A 21,624-nucleotide genomic window follows, 5' to 3' on the forward strand; every position below is an offset into this window, starting at 1 on the left:
CCAGATATCAAACCCCTTTAGACACTAGAGTCCGATGATGTAGAAAGTGACTGATTAAAGCATGGAATATGGCTTCACATCTTCAAACCCAAGAACCAACTGAAACAAGGAATGCTCCAGGATCAGCAGGTTTGACAGATGTTATTACTAACATTTATCAGAAATTTTTTTTGAACTTTTCTTTCCATGTGACATCAGAAATGTAAAATACTTTAGCTAGGAGGAGAGATGAAAGAAATTAGAGCCCTATTCATGAGGGCACAAGTGGAGATGCAAAGCAGGTGCTCAAAACAGAGGTTTTGCTAAAGTAAATCAGGAGAAACTATTTCCACGGGTCAGTTACCAAAGTTATGACCAGGTGAGAAAGAGGTCTCTGGTTCCCTCTCAGCCTTCACCTGGTCTTACCGTAACGGTTTAATTTTAAACACATGTTTTTAGCTCCCCCTTGGTGAATCCTTGTTCACTACTTTCCAATTATAAAGCAAAGAAACCAGCACAAACAGGCTTTTAGGTTTAAAAAATTGAAATTTATTAAACTTAAACCCGGTTGATGCCTACAAATACACAATGTGCTCACGCTAGCATGCACGCACGATACACATATGCACATAGAGACAGAAAGAAAAAAGAAATAAAGTGGAAAAGTTTGAGGCAATATCTGAGGAGGTTTTTTGTTTTACGGTTCTTCGAGCTCACTGTAGAGTCCTTGATTGTAGGTAGATCTTGCTTTTCGTTGGGGCCTGGTATTATTCTTAAACCTTGTTCGCTGTAGGAGACTTTTCTCTCTTGGGGTTCATGTGTCTTCAGTGGATTAGGCGTTCTGGGAGAAAGAGATGAGAGCAGGCAGACAGGAGAGGCTGTGGAAAGCCAGCTAGGAGAGATCTTCTCAGTCCAGGAGCATTCTGCTTTCTGCCCAAACTACTTGCGCAAATTCAAAAATCTCAGGTTGCCCAGCAGGTTAGTCGTGTGACTAGCTGGTTTGACTATGCCCGTTTGTGTATTTGGCCATCTTAGCAGTGAACCTGGAATACAAGCTCCCTCACCTTCAACATCTGGTGATCAAAAGTCCATTGTGGGCTGAATGTGTCAGGGAATGGTCCTTTGTCCTTTCCTAGCACTGCCTGTGAATATGCAAATGCCTTTCCAGCCAAGATCTGGCAATTATTTTTTAAAGCAAGTCCTTTCTTCACTTCAATAACAGTTTGAAATGTAATGTCCATGTGGCAAAATTAATATGCCTCATGCTTGGCAGCTGGGGGCCTGCATGACACCAGAAATTTAAGATAGTCACAAGAATTAAGGAAGAGGTTAGGAGCTGAAAGTTTTAAAGGACATGGAATGCCTGATCAGGAAGTGGCAGAAGCAGATTCCCAACAGCTTTTAAAAGAAACCTGTCCTGCTAGCCCATGACGAGATCTATTGAATTAATTTCACAACCTGACATGCTGCAGAGATTTGGGTTGCTATTTTTTTTTAAAAAACGACTAAACTTTCATACCTACAATGGGAGTTTATCTCTTTTCTTTTTAAAAACGCAATGAGAATAGTCAGATTTTTTTTTGAAAACAGTATGTAATTTACTGATCTAAAATATTCAAAACTTCAAAATAGTTGACAAAATAAACATGCTTATCTATTGCAAGCTTTAACCACTCAGCAGTTTGAAAAACAAAATGCCAAAGTTTCAAACTAGTGCTCAAAAACTAGCGTTTCCACTTCAACTAGATCTGAACCCAGATTTCCAGAAGAGCTGCTGGCGTCCAACAGCTTTACATGAAGATAAGCCACTTCTCGTGCAGTTCCAACTCACCCTCCAGATAGTTGGCCTTACAAGCCTTAGTACACTTCACTTCAAGCCTTTTCCCTCGTTTCTAAATATTCAGCAGCAACGATGCTACTAATTCGCTGCTGTATTCCCTTCACTCGGAACAGTAAGTCCACTGTAATGCGCACCCATACGAAGGCCATACCAGCACACTAACGAAATATTTTGGTTTCAGACAAACCTTGACCCTCCTTTTCAATAAAAACTGAACAGTAATGTTAGCAGATTGTTTTCTTTCCCAAAAAAAGCAAAAACAGCAAAATTGGTTTAAGTTGTATCCAATTTTTCCACTATTAACAGGTTTTCATTCCGAGCTAAGTAAAGATAGTCTTAACTGGGTTATGAATAACTTGGCCTATGTCCTTTAAAGGAAATTTCACACAGCTAGGGAAACCACAAATCTCATTTACTGAAACCTCCAACTATCAAGCTCAGTCCTGCCGTAGCACTGGTGCTGAAAACAGCTTTTATTTTTGCATTGGGGGTGTGGGGGGAGCCACAATGAACAATACAATGGAAAGGCTTCAACAGTTATTTTTGTTAGACTCCATATAGCGCCAGGTAGTTTTCATTTCAAAATGTTAAGCTGCACACAACTTCAATCAGGCAACTCTGCCTTCTGAAAAACCCATCTACCTCAATGCTACTTTCCTGCACTACCCCTACATCCCTTGATGTCATTAGTAACCAGAAATCTATTGATTTTTGTCTTGAACATGCTCAATGATTGAGCTTCCACAGCCCTCTGGGGTACAGAATTCCAAAGATTCACCACCCTCTGAGTAAAGAAATTCCACCTCATCTCAGTCTTAACTGGCCTACCCCTTATTCTGAGATTATGTCCATCCTGTCATGCCCTCTAAGAATTCTGCAAGTTTCAATGAGATCAGCTGGTCTGATTAGTAAGCTTGCGGACGACACAAAGGTTGGTGGAGTTGCGGATAACGATGAGGATTGTCAGAGGATACAGATGGATATAGATTGGCTGGAGACTTGGGCGGAGAAATGGCAGATGGAGTTTAATCCGGACAAATGTGAGGTAATGCATTTTGGAAGGTCTAATGCAGGTGGGAGGTATACAGTAAATGGCAGAACCCTTAGGAGTATTGACAGGCAGAGAGATCTGGGCGTACAGGTCCACAGGTTACTGAAAGTGGCAATGCAGGTGGATAAGGTAGTCAAGAAGGCATACTGCATGCTTGCCTTCATTGGTCGGGGCATAGAGTATAAAAATAGGCAAGTCATGTTGCAGCTGTACAGAACCATAGTTAGGCCACACTTAGAATATTGCGTGCAATTCTGGTCGCCACACTACCAGAAGGACGTGGAGGCTTTGGAGAGGGTACAGAGGAGGTTTACCAGGATGTTGCCTGGTCTGGAGGGCATTAGCTATGAGGAGAGGTTGGAAAAACTCGGATTGTTTTCACTGGAACGACGGAGGTGGAGGGGCGACATGATAGAGGTTTACAAAGTTATGAGCGGCATGGACAGAGTGGATAGTCAGAAGCTTTTTCCCAGGGTGAAAGAGTCAGTTACTAGGGGACATAGGTTTAAGGTGCGAGGGGCAAAGTTTAGAGGGGATACGCGAGGCAAGTTTTTATTTTTTAAACAGAGGTTGGTGAGTGCCTAGAACTTGCTGCCAGGGGAGGTGGTGGAAGCAGATACGATAGAGACGTTTACGAGACATCTTGACAAATATATGAATAGGAAGGGAATAGAGGGATATGGGCCCCGGAAGTGCAGAAGGGGTTAGTTTAGGCAGGCATCAAGATCGGCGTAGGCTTGGAGGGCCGAATGGCCTGTTCCTGTGCTGTACTGTTCTTTGTTCTTTGACCCTCCATTGCACTCCCTCAATGGCAAGTATATCCTTCCATAGATAAGGAGATCAAAACTGTACACAATACTCTGGGTGCGGTCTCACCAAGGCTCTATACAATTGCAGCAAGACTTCTTTACTCAAATCCCCTTACAACGAAGGCCAATATACCATTTACCTTCTTAACTGCTTGCTGCACCTGCATGCAAGCTTTTAGTGACTCATGAACAAGGACACCCAGGTCCCTTTGGACATCACTTCCCAACCTTTCACTATTTAAGAAATACTGTCTTTTTCTACCACAGTGGATAACTGCACATATATTCACATTATAGTCCATCTGTCATGTTCTCGCCCCTTCACTTAGCCTGCTCAAAGCCCCTTGCAGCCTCTTTACATCCTCCTCGCAACTTACATTCCCACCTACTTTTGTGTAATCAGCAAATTTGGAAATATTACATATGGTGCCCACATCCAAATCATTTATCTATATTGTGAACAACTGTGACCCCAGGACTGATCGTTGCGTTACCCTACTAGTAACAACCTGCCATCTCGAGAATGACCCGTTTATTGCTACCGTTTTCTGTTAACCAAATCTGAATCCATACCAGTATATTACCCCCAATCCCATCTGCTCTAATTTTGTTCACTAACCTCCTGTGTGGTATCTTATCAAAAGCCTTCTGAAAATCCAAATATACCACATCTACTGGTTCCCCCTTATTTATTCTGCTAGTTACATCCCCAAAAAACTCCAACAGGTTTGTCAAACATGATTTCCCTTCCATAAATCCATGTTGACTCTGTCCAATCATTATTTTCTAAGTGTTTAGTTATCACATCCTTTATAATAGATGCTAACATTTTCCCAACTACTAACATCCAACTAACATGTCTGCAGTTCCCCATTTTCTCTCTTGCTGCTTTCTTAAATAGTGTGGTTACATTTGCTACTTTCAAAATTCTATAAATTCTGGAAAGATAGCCACCAATACATCCACCATCTCCTTCAACACTCTGGGATGTAGTTCATCTGGTCCAAGGATTTTATCAACCTTCAGTCCAGTTAATTTTTTGAATACTATCTCTTCATTAATAATTTCTTTCAATTCCTCATTTTCACAAGTCCCTTGGTTCCCTAGTATTTCTGGGAGATTTTCTGCATCTTCCTCCATGAAGACAAAGTAATTGTTTCAGCTTCTCCGCCATTTCCCTATACTCCATTATAAATTCTCCTGTCTCAGCCTGTAATGGACTCATTCGTCCTCGCTAATCTTTTCCTTTTCACATAACTCGAAGTTTTTACAGTCCACCTTTATGTTTCTCACTAGTTTGCATTCATTCTCTTTTCCCCCTATTCAGTTTCTTGGTCATCCTTTGCTGGATTCTAATTTGCTCCCAATCCTCAGGCTTACCAGTTTCACACTCAGTCCCCATATCCTTGGATTCCCTGGGACACCAAAAATCTGTCTCTACCCTCTATGGCAGAGGATTCCAAAGATTCACACCCCTTTGAGCGAAGTAATTTCTCATCTCACTCCTAAATGATGGGCCCCATATCCTGAGACTGTGTCCCCATGTCCTAGACTCCCCAGTCAGGGGAAACAACCTCTCAGTGTCTACCCTATCAAACCCCTTCAAAATCTTCTATGTTTCAATGAGATCACTTTTAATTCTTTTAAACGCCAGAGAATACAGACCCAATTTACTCAGCCTCTAATCATAGGACAACGCTCTATCCCAGGAACTTTTGCTGTACCAATACAAGTATATCTTTCCTTAGATATGGAGACCAAAACAGTGCAAAGTACTCCAGGTGTGGTCTCACCAAAGCCCTGTACACTTGAAGCAACTGCGTCGTCACATATCTCTCAATGCCACTCAAAAGGCACAACAAAATGTTTCTCAGAGATTAACATTCATAATCCTTGAATACCTCTTCCCAGTCTTAACATTAGACAAGGCCATTTTAGAAGTGAAATCAGGGAGCATTTTTTCACAAAAGCTAATGGAAATCTGGAACTCACTTCCCCAAAGGGCTGTGCATGCTGGGGGTCAACTGAAATATCGAAGCACAAGATTGATGTATTTCTGTTGGGCAAGGCTATCAAGGGATCTAGAACAAAGGCTAGCAAATGAAATTCAAGTACTTATCAGCCATGGTCGAATGGAATGGAGGCACAGGATTGAGTGACCTACTCCCATTCCTATGTCTCAGGACTGTAAACAATTTGGCGAATTGTTTTGCGGCACGTTAGTCTTACAATCTGGTTTATCCCTTTGCTCATCTAGCACATGACATTCACCTAACAGAGAAAGGAAGACAGAATGGGCAGCCCCCTGGAAGGGCATGAGTATTACCATGGAAACTACCATTTAACTTTTAAACTCCACTAACAGGAAATTGGCACTAAAACCCATTTCAACAGCAAGGCAAGTACCAGGAAGTAGGAGAAACGGAAGCTGCGTGGTGTTAATTGGTATTGCATACGGTCTTATCTAATTTTCTAAAATGAAAGTAAGTTTTGCAAAGAACAATTACCCCCTCGTTGCAGAAAAACCAATATTTTACCAAACCATTTCTCAAGTCAACAAACAGCAGTCAATTGTAAGTAAGCAAGAGAGAGATACACATCAACATCATGTAGATGAAGGGTAGGGATTACCACTTCGATTATCTATGTTACAACAGTGTCTACACTTCACACATACCTAACTGACTGAAGTGCTACAAGATGGAAGTAAATTGGCAAGAAATATAAAAACAAACAGCAAGAGCTTCTACAGTTATATAAAAAGAGAGTAGCTAAAGTGAGCGTAGGACCCTTGGAGGATGTGACTGCAGAATTGATAACGGGTAAAAAGGAAATGGCAGGTAATTCAAACCAATATTTTGCTTCAGTCTTTACGGTGGAGGACACTATAAACATCCCACAGATATCAGATAAGCAAGGAGCGAATGGGAGGAAAGATCTTGAAACAGTCATGAGGGACAAAGTATTTGACAAACTAATGGGACTAAAGGCAGACAAGTCGCCAGGACCTGATGGCTTGCATCCAAGGGTTTTAAAGGAAGTGGCAGCAGAGATAGTGGAGGCATTGGTCGAAATATTCCAGAACTCACTGGATTCCGGGAGGGTCCCAGCGGATTGGAAAACCACTAATGTGACGACCCTGTTCAAGAAGGGAGGGAGGGAGGGAAAAAGGAGGAAACTACAGGCCAGTCAGCCTAACATCGGTCGTTGGGAAAATGCTAGAGTCCATTATTAAGGAAATAATAGCAGGACATTTAGAAAAGCTTAGCACCAACAGAGTCAATATGGTTTTGTGAACGGGAAACCATGTTTGACAAATTTGCTAGAGTTCTTTGAGGATATAACAAGCGGAGTTGATGAAGGGGAACCAGTAGATGTAGTGTACTTAGATTTCCAGAAGGCATTCGATAATGTGCCACATAAAAGATTATTGCACAAGATAGGAGCTCATGGTATTGGGGGTAATATATTAGCATGGATTGAGGATTGGTTAACTCACAGAAGACAGAGAGTCAGGATTAATGGGTCTTTTTCAGGTTGGAAAGACGTAATTAGTGAGTGCCACAAGGATCAGTCCTAGGGCCTCAATTATTTACTATCTATATTAATGACTTGCAGGAGGGGGCAGAGTGTAATATATCGAAATTTGCTGATGAGACAAAATAGGTGGGAGGGCATGTTGTGATGAGGACATAAGGAATCTGCAAGGGGATGTAGATAGGTTGAGTGAGTGGGCAAAAACTTGGTAGATGGAGTTTAATATAGGAAAATGTGAGGACATGCATTTTGGTAGGAAGAATCAAAGGCAGACTATTATTTAAAAGGAGAGAGATTGCAAAAAAGTGCATCACAGAGGGATCTGGGTGTTCTTCTGCATGAAACACAAAAAGTTAGCATGCAGGTGCAGCAAGTAATTAAGGTGGTAAATAGAATTTTGGCCTTTATTGCTAGGGGGTTGGAGTTTAAAAATAGGGAAATCTTGTTACAACTGTACAGTGTTGGTGAGGCCGCACCTGGGGTACTGTGTACAGTTTTGGTCCCCGTATTTAAGAAAAGGATATACTGGCACTGGAGGCAGTTCAAAAGAGATGCACTCGGCTGATTTATGGGACGAAAGGGTTGACTTATCAAGAACGCCTAAACAGGTTAGGCTTTTATTCATTCGAGTTTAGAAGAATGAGGGATGATCTTATTGAAATGTACAAGATTCTGAGGGGGCTTGACAGGGTAGATGTTGAGATGATGTTTCCAATAGTGGGGGAATCGCGAACTAGGGGTCATAGTTACAGAATAAGGGGACACTCATTTAAAACTGAGATGACAAGGAATTTCCCCTCTCAGAGGGTAGTAAATGTCTGGAATTCTCTACACCGGAGAGTTGTGGAGGCTAGATCACTGAAAATATTTAAAGAGGAGATAGATTTTTGAAATAATCGGGGAGTTGAGAGCTACAAGGAGCTGGCACGAAAGAGGAGTTGAGGTCTGGGGCTGATCAGCCATGATCTTATTGAATGGCGGGGCAGACTTGAGGGGCCAAATGGTCTACTCCTGCTCCTATTTCTTATGTTCTTATGTCCTGAGGTCATAAAAGGTGCTGCTTAATTGCAGGTCTTCTTACTTTCTGATTGTATGTTTCTCACTATTAGAAGCAGCTTACATTTGTCAGTAAAAATATTTGATTTGGGCTTAAAACTAAAAATCAAAATTAATTTGTTTACTGCTCAAAATCCAGATTTTTCAATGACTGCTTGTCGACTGCACCAGCAAAAAAGTGTGTTCAAATACGGTCACTAGTTCTGGTTGTGCCTCTTTACAGAATCCATGGCCAATCTACAGCTCTCAGCCAGGAAGCTTGCTCGAACAATCTGTTACCAGAAAAAACATTCAAAGCAGACTAAAATCCACACCTCCTAATCCATCGCACCTCTTAGCTACTACCTCCACCACTACAACAATGAACTAATATTGGCAGTTGATGTCAGTGACTCACTTGCCCATTATTCCAGCTCAAGGAAGGTTACAAACAGGAGTGGTCAGAACAGACGTGATTTAGAATTGATCAAAATTAAGCAGTTCAACATGGAATAGGCCTACATTCAACTTCATTGTAGCTTATAAACAAGGGACAATTAACTTGTAGAATCTGACTGACAAATTCAGAGAAGTGGATTTTAAGCTGCTCATATTAATAGAAAAACTTGGACACTTTCCTCTTGGGCGCTATGTTATGCAGACATGCAGCTGTTAACAATGTATAACCAAAACAACTGGAGAAAAGGACAGTGTGTCAAGTGAATGTAACTACTCCTTTCAACCTTCACCTGCACATTGATCCATAAACCACTTGTCGGGAACTGTTTAGCAGCTATTGTTCAAGCAGGAAATATTCCAATGTTGTTTTCCTTCATTTAAAGTTACTCAACATCAGAATTGAGACATATTACAACCTAAAAACGCAGGAAGTTTCTCCACCCAGAAAAAGAGATCTGTGCCAAGGAAAATATATTAGCACCATTTTGTGTTGGGAAAAACTGATCCCAGTTCAAAACGGGATGAGTTTTTTTTTTAAATCAACAAAAATGACAACAAACTGCTGTTCTCGCCTAAATGATGGGAAATCATGCCCTTTTTGACTGAATTTTTTTTGCCAAGCAAAGGCTGTCACCACAAGTGGATGGAATATTTTATCACTTCCCTCACTCTTCAAGTACATCCTTTTTCAAGATGCTTCTTGGAATGTGGGTGACTGCAGTGAGGCAGCATTTATCAGCCATCTCTAGTCAAACTTAGGACATTAAGGGTCAACTACAGAGTGGGATTGGAATCACATGTAGGCTGCTTGGCTTAGGGTGCAGATTTTTTTGGTGCTAGTCCACAAATTAACAGATTTATTGAAATAAAAGCAAAATACTGCAAATTTGATGAAAGGTCACAGACCTGAAACGATAACTCTGCTGGTCTCGCTACAGATGCTGCCAGACCTGCTGAGTATTTCCAGCACTTTGTTTCTACTGTAGCAGATTTATTGAATTCAGTTTCACAACTTGCCATGTCTCTGGGCTGCCAGTTCAGTGGGACACCACTGAATGCCATATTGTGTCCAGTCTGAAGTCAGTCATAGAAATGTCCACAGCCATGTAGTAGACAGCTGAGCAGTAGGGACTAGAAATATACTATCCTGAATATACAATCTAGTGCAAGATGATCATCTGGCAAGATGATAGGACACGAGTTACAACTGGCCGCAGAACCACTGGTCTTTTGAGCGGTTGAAGAGAAAGGTGCAGGGAAGGGGCTAAATGAGAACAGAAACTGCCACGGTTCCAGTTCCTGATCTCTGTTTAGTGATTTCTGCTACAAGTGCAATAAGCTACTGGTACTCACCAAGACGACCCACTGTGAATGATATTCAAGGTCAAGTATCAGAGAGCAACAAGCACTCAGAACATGCCTCACCAGGGAGTCATTCAAGGGAAATAGTGAGGAATATTTTCCCACATTACACTCAGTATCAAGGCCATGAACAGGTCAATTAAAGGAGAACTCTGCTGTAGCCAGCCTGCCTCAAGTCCAACTCCAAAAGAATTGTCCAATGGAAATAAAATATCCAGGTTACAACAGAGGCCACTCAGACCAGCAGCACACGCCTGTGATTACCTCCCCCACCCCACAGCAGGCAGATTATTTTAATCATTCATCCACTTTGTTCAGATATCCCATCACCCATCTATTCAATCTACTTTTGACTTAACAATTTCTGCCTCAGCCACTAACCTTGGAAGTGAATCCCACAGCCTCCCATCTCTGTGAAGATGCTCCTCCCCTACGTTCTAAATCTCTAGCATTTAATCTTATATCTATGGCCCCTCATTCTTGAACCCTCCCTCAACTACTCCCGAGGATTCCCATCAATCTTGTTTTCTTCAATTATCTGACTTTCATCAGTTGCCAGTTAGCCAAATGCCTGCAGCCAGATCATGTCATTTCCCTGACTGGAAATCCAGTAGGCAGCCAAAGGTCTGTCCGGGTCACAACCTAACCTCAAGCATTTGCTATTGACCCTAGTGTAGAGATTCCAGAAATAGACTTGGATCTACTTCAGGGAACGTTCTAATACACATTTCTCAGCCTTCCTCAAGGAGCTGCACAAGCTAAAGTTAAGCCCAATGGAATGTTACAAACTAAAATTACTTCACAAGGATCTTCTCAGGTTAGGATGGGCAGAGTCATTGCTCAGTTCACATGTTGGCTCCTGGGCACACACTGATGCAGTTGTGCTGGATACCAGGTCTGTCATTACTTGGCTTCCATACTAAATCATACTAATAGTGCATTTATACTGCAGCTACTGGTTTGAGACCGGTAAACTTGGGACAGAACTGGTGCCAAAATATTTTGCTTATACTGCCTCAGAATAAACCAACTGGAATTGCTCAAAAGGTCCAAAATCACATTAAACTGAACTCACTACTTTAGAATTCTGTCATGCAATGCCAAACCCAACTAGCATCGAAATGCCTCCTCCAAACAGTCTAACTGCTGGGTTCAAGCAACTTCACAACAGTAAAGGTCTTTGCCAAAAGCATGCTTGGGTCACACAACATTGACAAAAAAAAGCCAAAGTTTTACCATTTCAGCATCAACTTGTCTAAAATACAGATAATAGACACCTTTTCTACTGTTTTATCTTTGCTGAAGTTCCTGTATAACCATTGATAATTTTCCTGTACCCCAACACCAACTCGCTTTTAACAAGATTTTATCAATGGATTTAAAAACATAATTTCAGCATTTTTTTTCCATCACTAGTACTTGTTTTATCAAGCTATTCTACTACTGAGACAATGAAAGGTTTCACATTGACATTGCAATGCAAAATCAGGGTAAACATGGATCTACAAGAGTTCAATTTGAATGCAATTTCACAATGGCGAACACCTTCACTAAGAGAACTGAGCAAAGACAGGGCAATCTGAAGGTCAACTTACCCAGGCACATTGTGCCAAGAAAAACTGGGTGATAGCCAATCATCATCAGGGAACTACAGCCATTAAATTAACCAAGGTGTTAGGCCATTGCCATATACAGGAAAATTACCAATGGTTATACAAGATCAGTAAAGATAAAACAGTAGGAGAGATTTTATTACTTTCATTTTAGGCAAGATTATGCTGAAATGGGAGAACTTTTGCTGCCTCTGAAAGTCAATGTTCATCTCCAACAGCAGTGACACTAGGAGCAACTGGTTAACACTCAGGTGCAATGGAGGATTTCCTCCAAGTAATCTGACTGCTATATTTGCAAACAGAAAAACACATCTGTCAAGATTCAGATGAAAAGCTCTGCTCACACGATTCATGTAAACACCAAAATTAAGGCCTGCATCAATTCTAATTATCAATTTATAAATTATATGCCACACAAATGGTCACTAAAAACCTTTAGTGGAATTCAGAAACAGAATTAACAGCACAAATACAGGTCATTTGGCCCAACCAGTCCATAACATTCATGCTCCACACAAACCTTCTATTCCTTTCTCCCTTTTGTACTTCACTGCAAAGTCCTCATGAACATCTGGGGACTTGTGCCAAAAGAATGCTATCCTATAACCTGACAATCAAACTCACAGTATACCTTTCAGTCAACATCCCGGATTTCTTCAACACAGCAGTCCTGTCCCACCAGCAGGACAGACCCACAACAACTGACGGCACAATGGTGTACCATGGGAGGGGTGGCCCTGCGAGGTCTCAACAACGTCTCTGGACCGCTAAGTCTCATGGCATCAGATCAAACATAGGCAAGAAAACTTCCTGATTACCACCAATTGCCCTCCCTCAGCTGCTGAATCAGTGCTCCTCCATGTTGACCACCACTTGGAAGAAGTACTGATGGTAGAAAAAGCAAAGAATGCACTCTGGGGGATTTCAATGTTCAACACCAACAGCAGCTCAGTAGCACCAATTCTGACGGAGATGAGAAGGAGATATCTGGCAGACTTCCCATCTGCTGCAGGCCCAGAGAACCAACAAGAGGAAAAACCTACTTTACCAGGTCCTCACCAATCCACCCGTCGCAGATGCAACTGTCCATAACAGTATTGGTAGCAGTAATCACCATAAAGTCCTTGTAGAGTTAAAGTCCCATCTGCACACTGAGGACACCCTCCCACCACCCCCCAACTTGTGCGGCAATACCAGGATGGATTCAGAACAGATCTAGCATCACAAACTGGGCATCCATGAGGCACTCTGGACCATCAGTAGCAGAATTGTATTCAACAATCTGTAACCTCATGGCCCAGCATATCTTCACTCGACCATTACCATCAAGCCAAAGGACCAACCCTGGAACAACGAGCAGTGTTCAAGAGCACGCCAGGAGCAGCACCAGACATACCTAAAAATTAGGGCCCAATGTGAAGTTACAACACAGAACAACATGGTTTCTAAACAGAAGCAGCATCCTGTTGACAGAGCAAAGAGATAACACAACCAATGGATCAGATCAAATCTCTGCAGTAATGGAAAAGTCTGGCACATCAGTGAAAAAGACAAGGCTGAAGTATTTGCAACTATCTTCAGCCAGAAGTGTCGAGTGGCTGATGCATCTCAGCCTTCTTCTGAGATCCTCACCACTGAAGCCAAACTTTGATTCACTCCATGTGATAACAAGAAATGACTGAGTACACTGAAGTCAGCGAAGGCTATGGGCTGCAACAAAATCCTGGTTCTAGTGAAGACTTGTGCTCCAGAACTAATCTCACCCCTAGCCAAGCTGTTCCAGTACAGTCAGAACACTTGAATCCACCCAGCCAAGTAGAAAATTGCCCACTTAAGTCCTGTTAATCCCATCTGTTTGCTCTCAATCAGCAGCAAAGTGATGGTGGAAGGGCTGGGCGACGGTGGTATCAAGAAGCACTTCTTCCACACCAATAAAATTCTCACTGATGCGCAGTTTGGTCCTGTGAGGACCACGTGGCTCCAGACCTCATTATAGCCTCGGTCCAAAAATGGACAAGAGCAGAATTCCAGAGATGGGTTGACAGTGATTACCTGTGACATCAAGGCAGCATTTGGCATGAGGTATCAAGGAGCCCAAATAAAAATGAAGTTAATGGGCATCAGGGGAAAACTCTCTGTTGGTTGAAGTTTTAACTAGCACAAAGAAAAGCCGTTGTGGTTTTTGGAGGTCAATCATCTTAGCTCCAGGACATGGCTACAGGAGTTCTTCAAGTAATGTCCTAGGCTCAATCATCTTTAGCTGCTTCCTTCTTACCTTTCCTTAAGGTCAGAAATGGGGATATTCATTGATGATTGCAATGTTCAATTCCATTCATAACTCCTCAGATACTGAAGCAGTCCATGCCTGCATGCAGCAAGACCTGGACAACATTCAGGCTTAGGCTGCTAAGTGGCAACTAACATTTGTGCACACAAGCTCCAGGTAATGACCATCTCCTACAAAGAGTCTAGCCATCTTTCCTTGATATTTGACAGCATTATCACTGCATCCCCCACCATCAACATCCTGGGGGTCACCGCTGACCAGAAGGAGGGCCAGCCACATTAATACTGTGGTTACTAGAACAGGTCAAAGACTGGGAATTTAGCAGCGAGTAACTCACCTCCCTACTCCCCAAAGCCTGTCCACCGTCGACACAGCACAAGTCAGGAATGTGATGAAATAGTCACCACTTGCCTGGATGAGTGCAGCTCCAACACTCAAGGTACTCAACACCATCCAGGACAAAGCAGCCCACTTGATTAGCACACCATCCAGCCAATGGTGCACCATGGCTGCAGTGTGCACCATCAAGATGCACTGTACTAACTCGCCATTCCTTCAACAGCACCTCTCAAACACACAACCACTACCACCAAGGAAGACAAAGATGGCAAGCACAAGGGACCACCACCACCTGCAAGTTGCCCAAACCACACACCCTCCTGACTTGGAAATGCATTGCTGTTCCTTTACACAGTGGGTGGTGAGTGCCTGGAACTTGCTGCCAGGGGAGGTGGTGGAAGCAGATACGATAGCGACATTTAAGAAACATCTTGACAAATATATGAATAGAAAGGGAATAGAGGGATATGGGCCGCGGAAGTGCAGAAGGTGTTAGTTTCGGCAGGCATCAAGATCGGCACAGGCTTGGAGGGCCGAATGGCCTGTTCCTGTGCTGTATTGCTCTTTGTTCATCAATGTAGGGACAAAATTCTGGAATTCCCTACTTAACAGCACTGCGGGGGTACTTACATCACGTGGACTACAGAAGTTCAAGGTGGCGGCTCACCCCCAGCTTCTTAAATGCAATTAGGGATGGGCAATATATGCTGGCCTAGTCAACAGAACCCACATCCAGTGAATGATTTAAAAAAAAACTTTCCCTTAAATGCATTTACTGTGCTGTTGACCTCAACTCGTCTATGTAGTAGCATGTTGCACATTCTAACCACTCTCCAGGTAAAAAGGTTTCTATTGGATAGTTAATTGGATTGATTAGTGACTATTTTATATTATGACCCTCAAATTATACACACACACACAGACAACACAGATTAATGCTCAATGATTGCCACCTTTAGAACTACTGCCCTCAATTTTAATCAGATCTTTTCTTTGTATTTTTTGAATATTTCTTTAAGAAACATGACAATTCTGCCCACAATGTACACTACAACTAGACAATCACCACAAATAACTTGGTAATTACTATACAGCACAGCATGCAAATATACCACTAAGCATATAGAACGAGACAGAGTTAAGCTCCCAGAGTAAAGCCATTATCCATTCTCAAAGACGACGACAAACAGGTCAAACAGATTAATTTCTCCGTAAATGGAGTCTGAGTCCAGCTTACCCAACTCATTCGCTCAAATGTTACACCACTCTGGTGATCTGCCTCAGTTAACCGTCAAATGTAATGAGAAAGGGCCAATTCATAATCTTGGTGCAAAAGAACGTTTAGGGATGAGTGACTATGATACAATTTTACATTATGTTTGTAAGTGAGGTAGTTCAGTCTGAAGCCAGGGCGTTAAATTTGAACAAAGGAAGTTATGAAGGTATGAGGGGCAAACTGGCTGAGGTGGACTGGGAAAATACATTAAAAGGTATGACAGTACATAGGCAATGGATAGTCTTTAAAGCAATACTACATAGTTTACAGCAACTATACATTCCTTCAAGGCACAAAAACAAACATGCAGGTGCAGCAACTAGGAAGGCTAATGATATGCCAGCCTTTATCGCTAGAGAATTTGAGTACAGCAGTAGTGAAGTCTTGCTTCAATTGAACCGAACCTTGGTTAGACTGCACGTGGAGTACTGTGTGCAGTTTTGGTCCCTTTACCTCAGGAAGGATATTATTGCCATAGAGGGAGTGCAACAAAGATTCATCAGACTTGTTCGCGGGATGGCGGGACTGTCCAATGAACAGAGATTGGGGAAACTGGGCCTGTATTCTCTGGAGTTTCAAAGAATGAGAGGTGATCTCATTAAAACCTACAAAATACTTAAAAGGATAGACAGGGTAGATGCAGCTAAGATGGTTCCCCTGGTTGGGGAGTCTAGAACCAGGGGACACAATTTCAAAATAAGGGGGAAGCCACTTAGGACAGAGATAAGGAGAAATTTCTTTACTCAGAGGGCTGTGAATCTTTGGAATTCTCTACCCCAGAGGCCTGTGGAAGCTCAGTCATTGATTATGTTTAAAACAGAGATTGACAGATATCTAAATACAAATGACATAAGGGGACATGAGGAGAGTGTGGGGAAAAAGGCATTGCAATGGATGATCAGCCACGATCATATTGAATGGTGGTGCAGGCTCAATGGGCTGAATGGCCTACTCCTGCTATGTTCCTGCTATGTAAATTCCAACCTATATCCTGCAAAAATCATTTTCAATTTTACATGTTTTAATTAATTTCCGTGAGCTTTATGTTCCAAGGACACCCAATGGTGCAAAATGAAATCTATATAAATGGAAATGGTTTACAAAGCTTGTAATAGTGCTGCACAGCACAGCTCACAAACAGGCCACCCAGCCCACCCAGTCCATGTCAGTGTTTACCCTCCACACAATCCTCCTTCCTCCCCTCATCAAACCTTAACATTTCCTTCTATTCCTTTCTCCCTTCTGTACTTTCCCAGCATGCCCACAAGACTAGAATCCTTGGATTAACAGCAACAAAGCAAAGCAGAAAGAAAAGTAAGGATCAGACTATGGAGAGGAATTTAGTAGCAGCAAAGCGAGGCAGAGCAGAAAGCCCCAAATATCCTTAGAGTCTTTAGAATTCTACAGCACCTCAAGGAAAATATCTGTCCTAAGTCCAACCAAAATGATCTGGCATGAGAAGGGAATTCTGTGTGACATCTTGGTAGCTTTGAGGAATATCTCAGTGCAAACTTTATTTGAAATGTTCAATATAGTGGCCCGAATTTTGTGGTCAGTGGTGAACTGACGGTGCTCGTCACTAATCTTGGAAAGCTGTCACAAAAATCTAACAATCTCTGGTGCAGATTTCTCCTTTCCCAAATTGGTTTGAACCTGGCACTGTCAACAGGATCTTTAAGCATCCAACAACAATGTCACCAAAGTAAACAGCCAATCACACTGAACTATTCCCAGATTGAAAACCTAGAAGGAAAACGCAGAGTTTTTTCACTTTTTTTGAAAAATTTTAGAGAGCGAATGAAATGATTCGGACATACAGATGGGATTAAGGTAGAGCAGAAATATCAAAAACACGTATACAAAAATAATTTAAATCACAAGAGAAATTAAACATTCCATAGATATAAAACTACTCTTTCAGGGTCAGTGGGGCTGGTCAGCATTATGAACTTAGCACACTGTTAAAAATCCAAACATCACCTCATTCAACAAGGTCTAACTTTTTCAAGTATTTTTACATTGAGACTAAGAGTAAAAGGGCAAGTTCCCATCAGTTCAGTGATTTCTAATTGATCGCAGTCTGTGCACCCTCTGGAGAAGCAGAGAATTAACAGCAACTTCTGAACATCCACATTTAACTGTGCACGTGTGGACTCTAGAAGCTGCTGACAGTTTTAGAGGAGCAATGATGGTAAATGCTGACAGTTTCACCATTACCACTGCAAAATTCCAGGTCAATAAATATTCGACTTCAATGCTAATAGCTAAATTTAATTGCCCTGACGTAGTCTACTTTTTTAAAAAAATCATGTGAAATGATGTTACCAGTCGCTCAACATTAAATGTTGTTAATTCTGAAGTTGCCTTCAATCATGTCCCTTTGCAGGAATACATTCTGCTGGGTTTAATTAACTTTTGCCTCTTTGCAGACACAGAGGATGTCTATTAAAATCTATTACCAGAAATGATCTAACTTTAGTGAATGACACAATAGGTCCTATGCTAAAATGTTATTGCCACTTTATAAATATTTAAACTGCCTTCATTCGTGCACTATTATCCTAAATACTTTTTTCTTGGGACTCTTTTTTGCAGTAGAATGGGTCATATGACACTATTCTTCCCTTCTCTTTCGGTTTTCTCTATCTTTTCATCTATTGCCACTAACTCCTGCCAGGGTACAGACACTATTCAAGTGACAGTGTTGTCACATTATCTGACCACTGAGGGCTCAACCACAAAGAAAGTTAGTGCTTTCACCTGGTAATCTCACATTAATGACTGATTCTTCTCCTTTTTAAACCAGAAGTCCTGACCCCAATTAAACTCGGCCATTTATCACAAGCTGGGAAAATAAGCTGGGGATATTTGGGCCTGGACAGTTTAAGATCACATCCCAAAGTGTCTGTACCCTCTAAGTTATCAAGGATTTCTCTAGACTATTTCTTGAAACCAGTTTTCCTTCACAAAGAATTCTACATCAATCAAATGACAAAGCAACAATTGCTGAATTCAATACATTTGAATCACTTACCTACAACCATCAATGTAAATTCAAATCCCCTTTTCACAGACTTTCTGTACACTTGGTTGGGTAGGTTTGCAAAACCCACATATCCTTCAAGATTCTTTTGTTGCTGTAACAGAACAATAGCATTTAGTTTCTGGACCAAAAAGTCAATAAAGTTATAGCACTGACAATAGGAAACAATACAGTTGCGAGAACAGTGATGCAACTAACTTAAATCCATAAATCAAATTGGAAAACTTCTGAACTGAAATCTTAAATGGAACATAGAAAGATAGGAACAGGAGTAGGCAATTCAGCCCCTTGAGCCTGTCCCGCCATTCAATGAGATCATAGCTGATCGGCAGCCTAACTCCATATACCTGCCTTTGGCTCATATCCCTTAATATCTTTGCTTAACAAAAGTCTCTCTCAGATTTAAAATTAACTGTTCTAGCTTCAGATGCTGTTTGCGGGAGCGAGTTCCAAACCTCTACCACCCTTTGCGTGAATGAGTGCTTCCTAACATCTCTCCTGAATGGCCTGGTCCTAATTTTTAGACTATGCCCCCTAGTTTTAGAATCTCCAACCAGTGGAAATAGTTTATCTTTATCTAGCCTGTCTTTGCCTGTTAATATAGTCAGAGTTATACGGCACAGAAACAGGCCATTTGGCCCATCGTGTCTGTTCCGACCATCCAGCACCCAACTACTCTATTCCAGTATTTCTGCGCTTGGCCCGTAGCCTTGTATGCTATGGCGTTTCAAGTGCTCATCTAAATACTTCTTAAAGGTTTCTATGAGATCCCCCCTCACTCTTCTGAACTCCAGCAAATATAATCCTAACCAACTCAATCTCTCCTCATACGTCGGTCCCGCCATCCCAGGAATCAGTCTGGTAAACCTTCGCTGCACTCCCCCGAAAGCAAGAACATCCTTCCTCCGATAAGGAGACCAAAACTGCACACAATATTCCAGGTGTGGCCTCACCAAGACCCTGTATAATTGCAGCAAGACATCCCTGCTCCTGTACTCGAATCCTCTCGTTATGAAGGCCAACATACAATTTGCCTTTTTTGCCACCTGTTGGACCAGTATGCTTACCTTCAGTGTACGAGAACACCCAGGTCTCATCTTGAAGACTTCAATCAGATCACCCTTAACCTTCTAAATTCTAGCAAAAACAAGCCTAATTTCTGTAATCTCTCCTCGTAACTTAACCTATGGTAAACCTATGTTGCACTCCCTCCAAGGCCAATATATCCTTTCTGAGGTGTGGTGCCCAGAACTGCTCACAGTACTCCAAGTGGGGTCAAACCAGGGTTTTGTACAGCTGCAGCATAACCTCTGTGTCTTTATACTCCAATCCTCTAGATATAAAGGCTAGCATTCCATTAGCCTTTTTGATTATTTTCTGCACTTGCTCGTGGCATTTTAAAGATCTATACACCAGAATCCCCAAGTCTCTTTGGACATCCACTGTACTCAACCTCTTCCCATTTAGAAAGTACCCTGCTCTATCCTTTTTTGGTCCAAAATGGATAACCTCACACTTGCCCGCACTGAAATCCATCTGCCACAGTTTTGCCCACTCACCTAGTCTGTCAATATCTCTTTGCAATTTAATGCTATCTAGACTGTCTACAATGTCGCCTAACTTTCTATCATCAGCAAATTTGGATATGTGACTTACTATGCCATCATCCAAGTAGTTAATGAATAATGTGAATAATTGAGGTCCCAACACAGATCCCTGCGGGACACCAATAGTCACATCCTGCCAATCAGAGTACTTACCCATTATTCCCACTCTCTGTCGCCTACCACTCAACCAATTTTCTAACCATGTCAATAATTTGCCTTCACCTCCATGAGCTTCTACCTTAGATAACAGTCTCTTACATGGGACTTTATCAAATGCCTTCTGAAAGTCCATATAAATAACATCCATAGACATTCCCCTGTCCACTACCTTAGTCACCTCTTCAAAAAATTCAATGAGATTTGTCAGGCATGATCTTCCCATCATGAATCCATACTGGCTGCCCCTGATTATTTTTCTAGGTGCTCAGTCACCCTATCCTTGATTATAGACTCCAGCAACTTTCCCACCAGAGATGTCAGACTAACTTGTCTGTAATTTCCTTGGTTCCCCCTTTCACCCTTCTTAAAAAGTGGAGTGACATGTGCAACTTTCCAAACCAGAGGGACCACTCCTGAATCTAGGGAACTCTGAAAGACTATAGTTAGGGCATCTACAATGTGCTCGCCGACTTCCTTTAACACCCTCGGATGGAAACCGTCAGGTCCTGGGGATTTCTCACTCTTTAGTTCCATTAATTTCCTTGTTACTGATGATTTACTTAAGTTAATTGTATTAAGTCCCTGTCCCCTATCAGCTATTAATTTTTTCGGAACTTCCGGCAAGTTATCCTCCTTTTCAACTGTAAATAGTGAGGCAAAGTAACTGTTCAACATGTCTGCCATTTCCCCATTATCGATGACAATATCTCCAGTTTCAGCTTTCAGTATCACAAGTACCAAGGAAGCCAGATACTGTCCCACATCATATTCAGAAGTTTTTAAAACTAGCTTGTAGCTTTAGATACTTACCGCTGTGTCGTGAATTTTGAAAACCCATAGGTCCAGCATTTCAGATGGTAATAAAATTTCCATGTGGCACAAGAGGAATTCAAAGCAAGATGGAGTTTAATAACCATCATCATCCAGCAGGGCATGAAAAGAAAATGAGAGATAAAGTTAGAATTCAAATATAAACACAGAATAGAGATTGTGGGCAAACAAATCAAAACAGAAGGCATATCAAATAATTCGCAATGGTAATCATTTACCATTCCCTAAAACCTGCCTAAACCATACTTTCTTTTTAAATAGTAGCAAACATTATTCAATGATAAATTCAAATCATTTTAATTTACAGCATGGATCAGATGAGTTACCAATTAATGGAAATCACCACCTCCTCCACTTCCTGCTGCCATCTTCTGCATCATTTACAAATTAAGATAAC

The 21,624-nt window shown here is 41.7% G+C and overlaps 1 protein-coding gene across 2 annotated transcripts in view; it reads right to left on the bottom strand.

The window, feature by feature from the left end:
* Positions 1-18,715, bottom strand: part of LOC137370230 (septin-7) — a 139,685-nt gene extending 120,970 nt beyond the window's left edge. For both annotated transcript variants that reach the window (XM_068032591.1, XM_068032590.1), the window contains exon 1: positions 18,622-18,715. In XM_068032591.1, coding sequence (XP_067888692.1) covers positions 18,622-18,631 — 10 coding nt within the window. In that variant the 5' untranslated portion in view covers positions 18,632-18,715. The remainder of the gene's footprint in view (positions 1-18,621) is intronic.
* Between the last annotated feature and the right edge of the window lie 2,909 nt (positions 18,716-21,624).

The sequence above is a fragment of the Heterodontus francisci genome, chromosome 5 (assembly GCF_036365525.1).
Source record: "Heterodontus francisci isolate sHetFra1 chromosome 5, sHetFra1.hap1, whole genome shotgun sequence".
Classification (NCBI taxonomy): Eukaryota; Metazoa; Chordata; class Chondrichthyes; order Heterodontiformes; family Heterodontidae; genus Heterodontus; species Heterodontus francisci.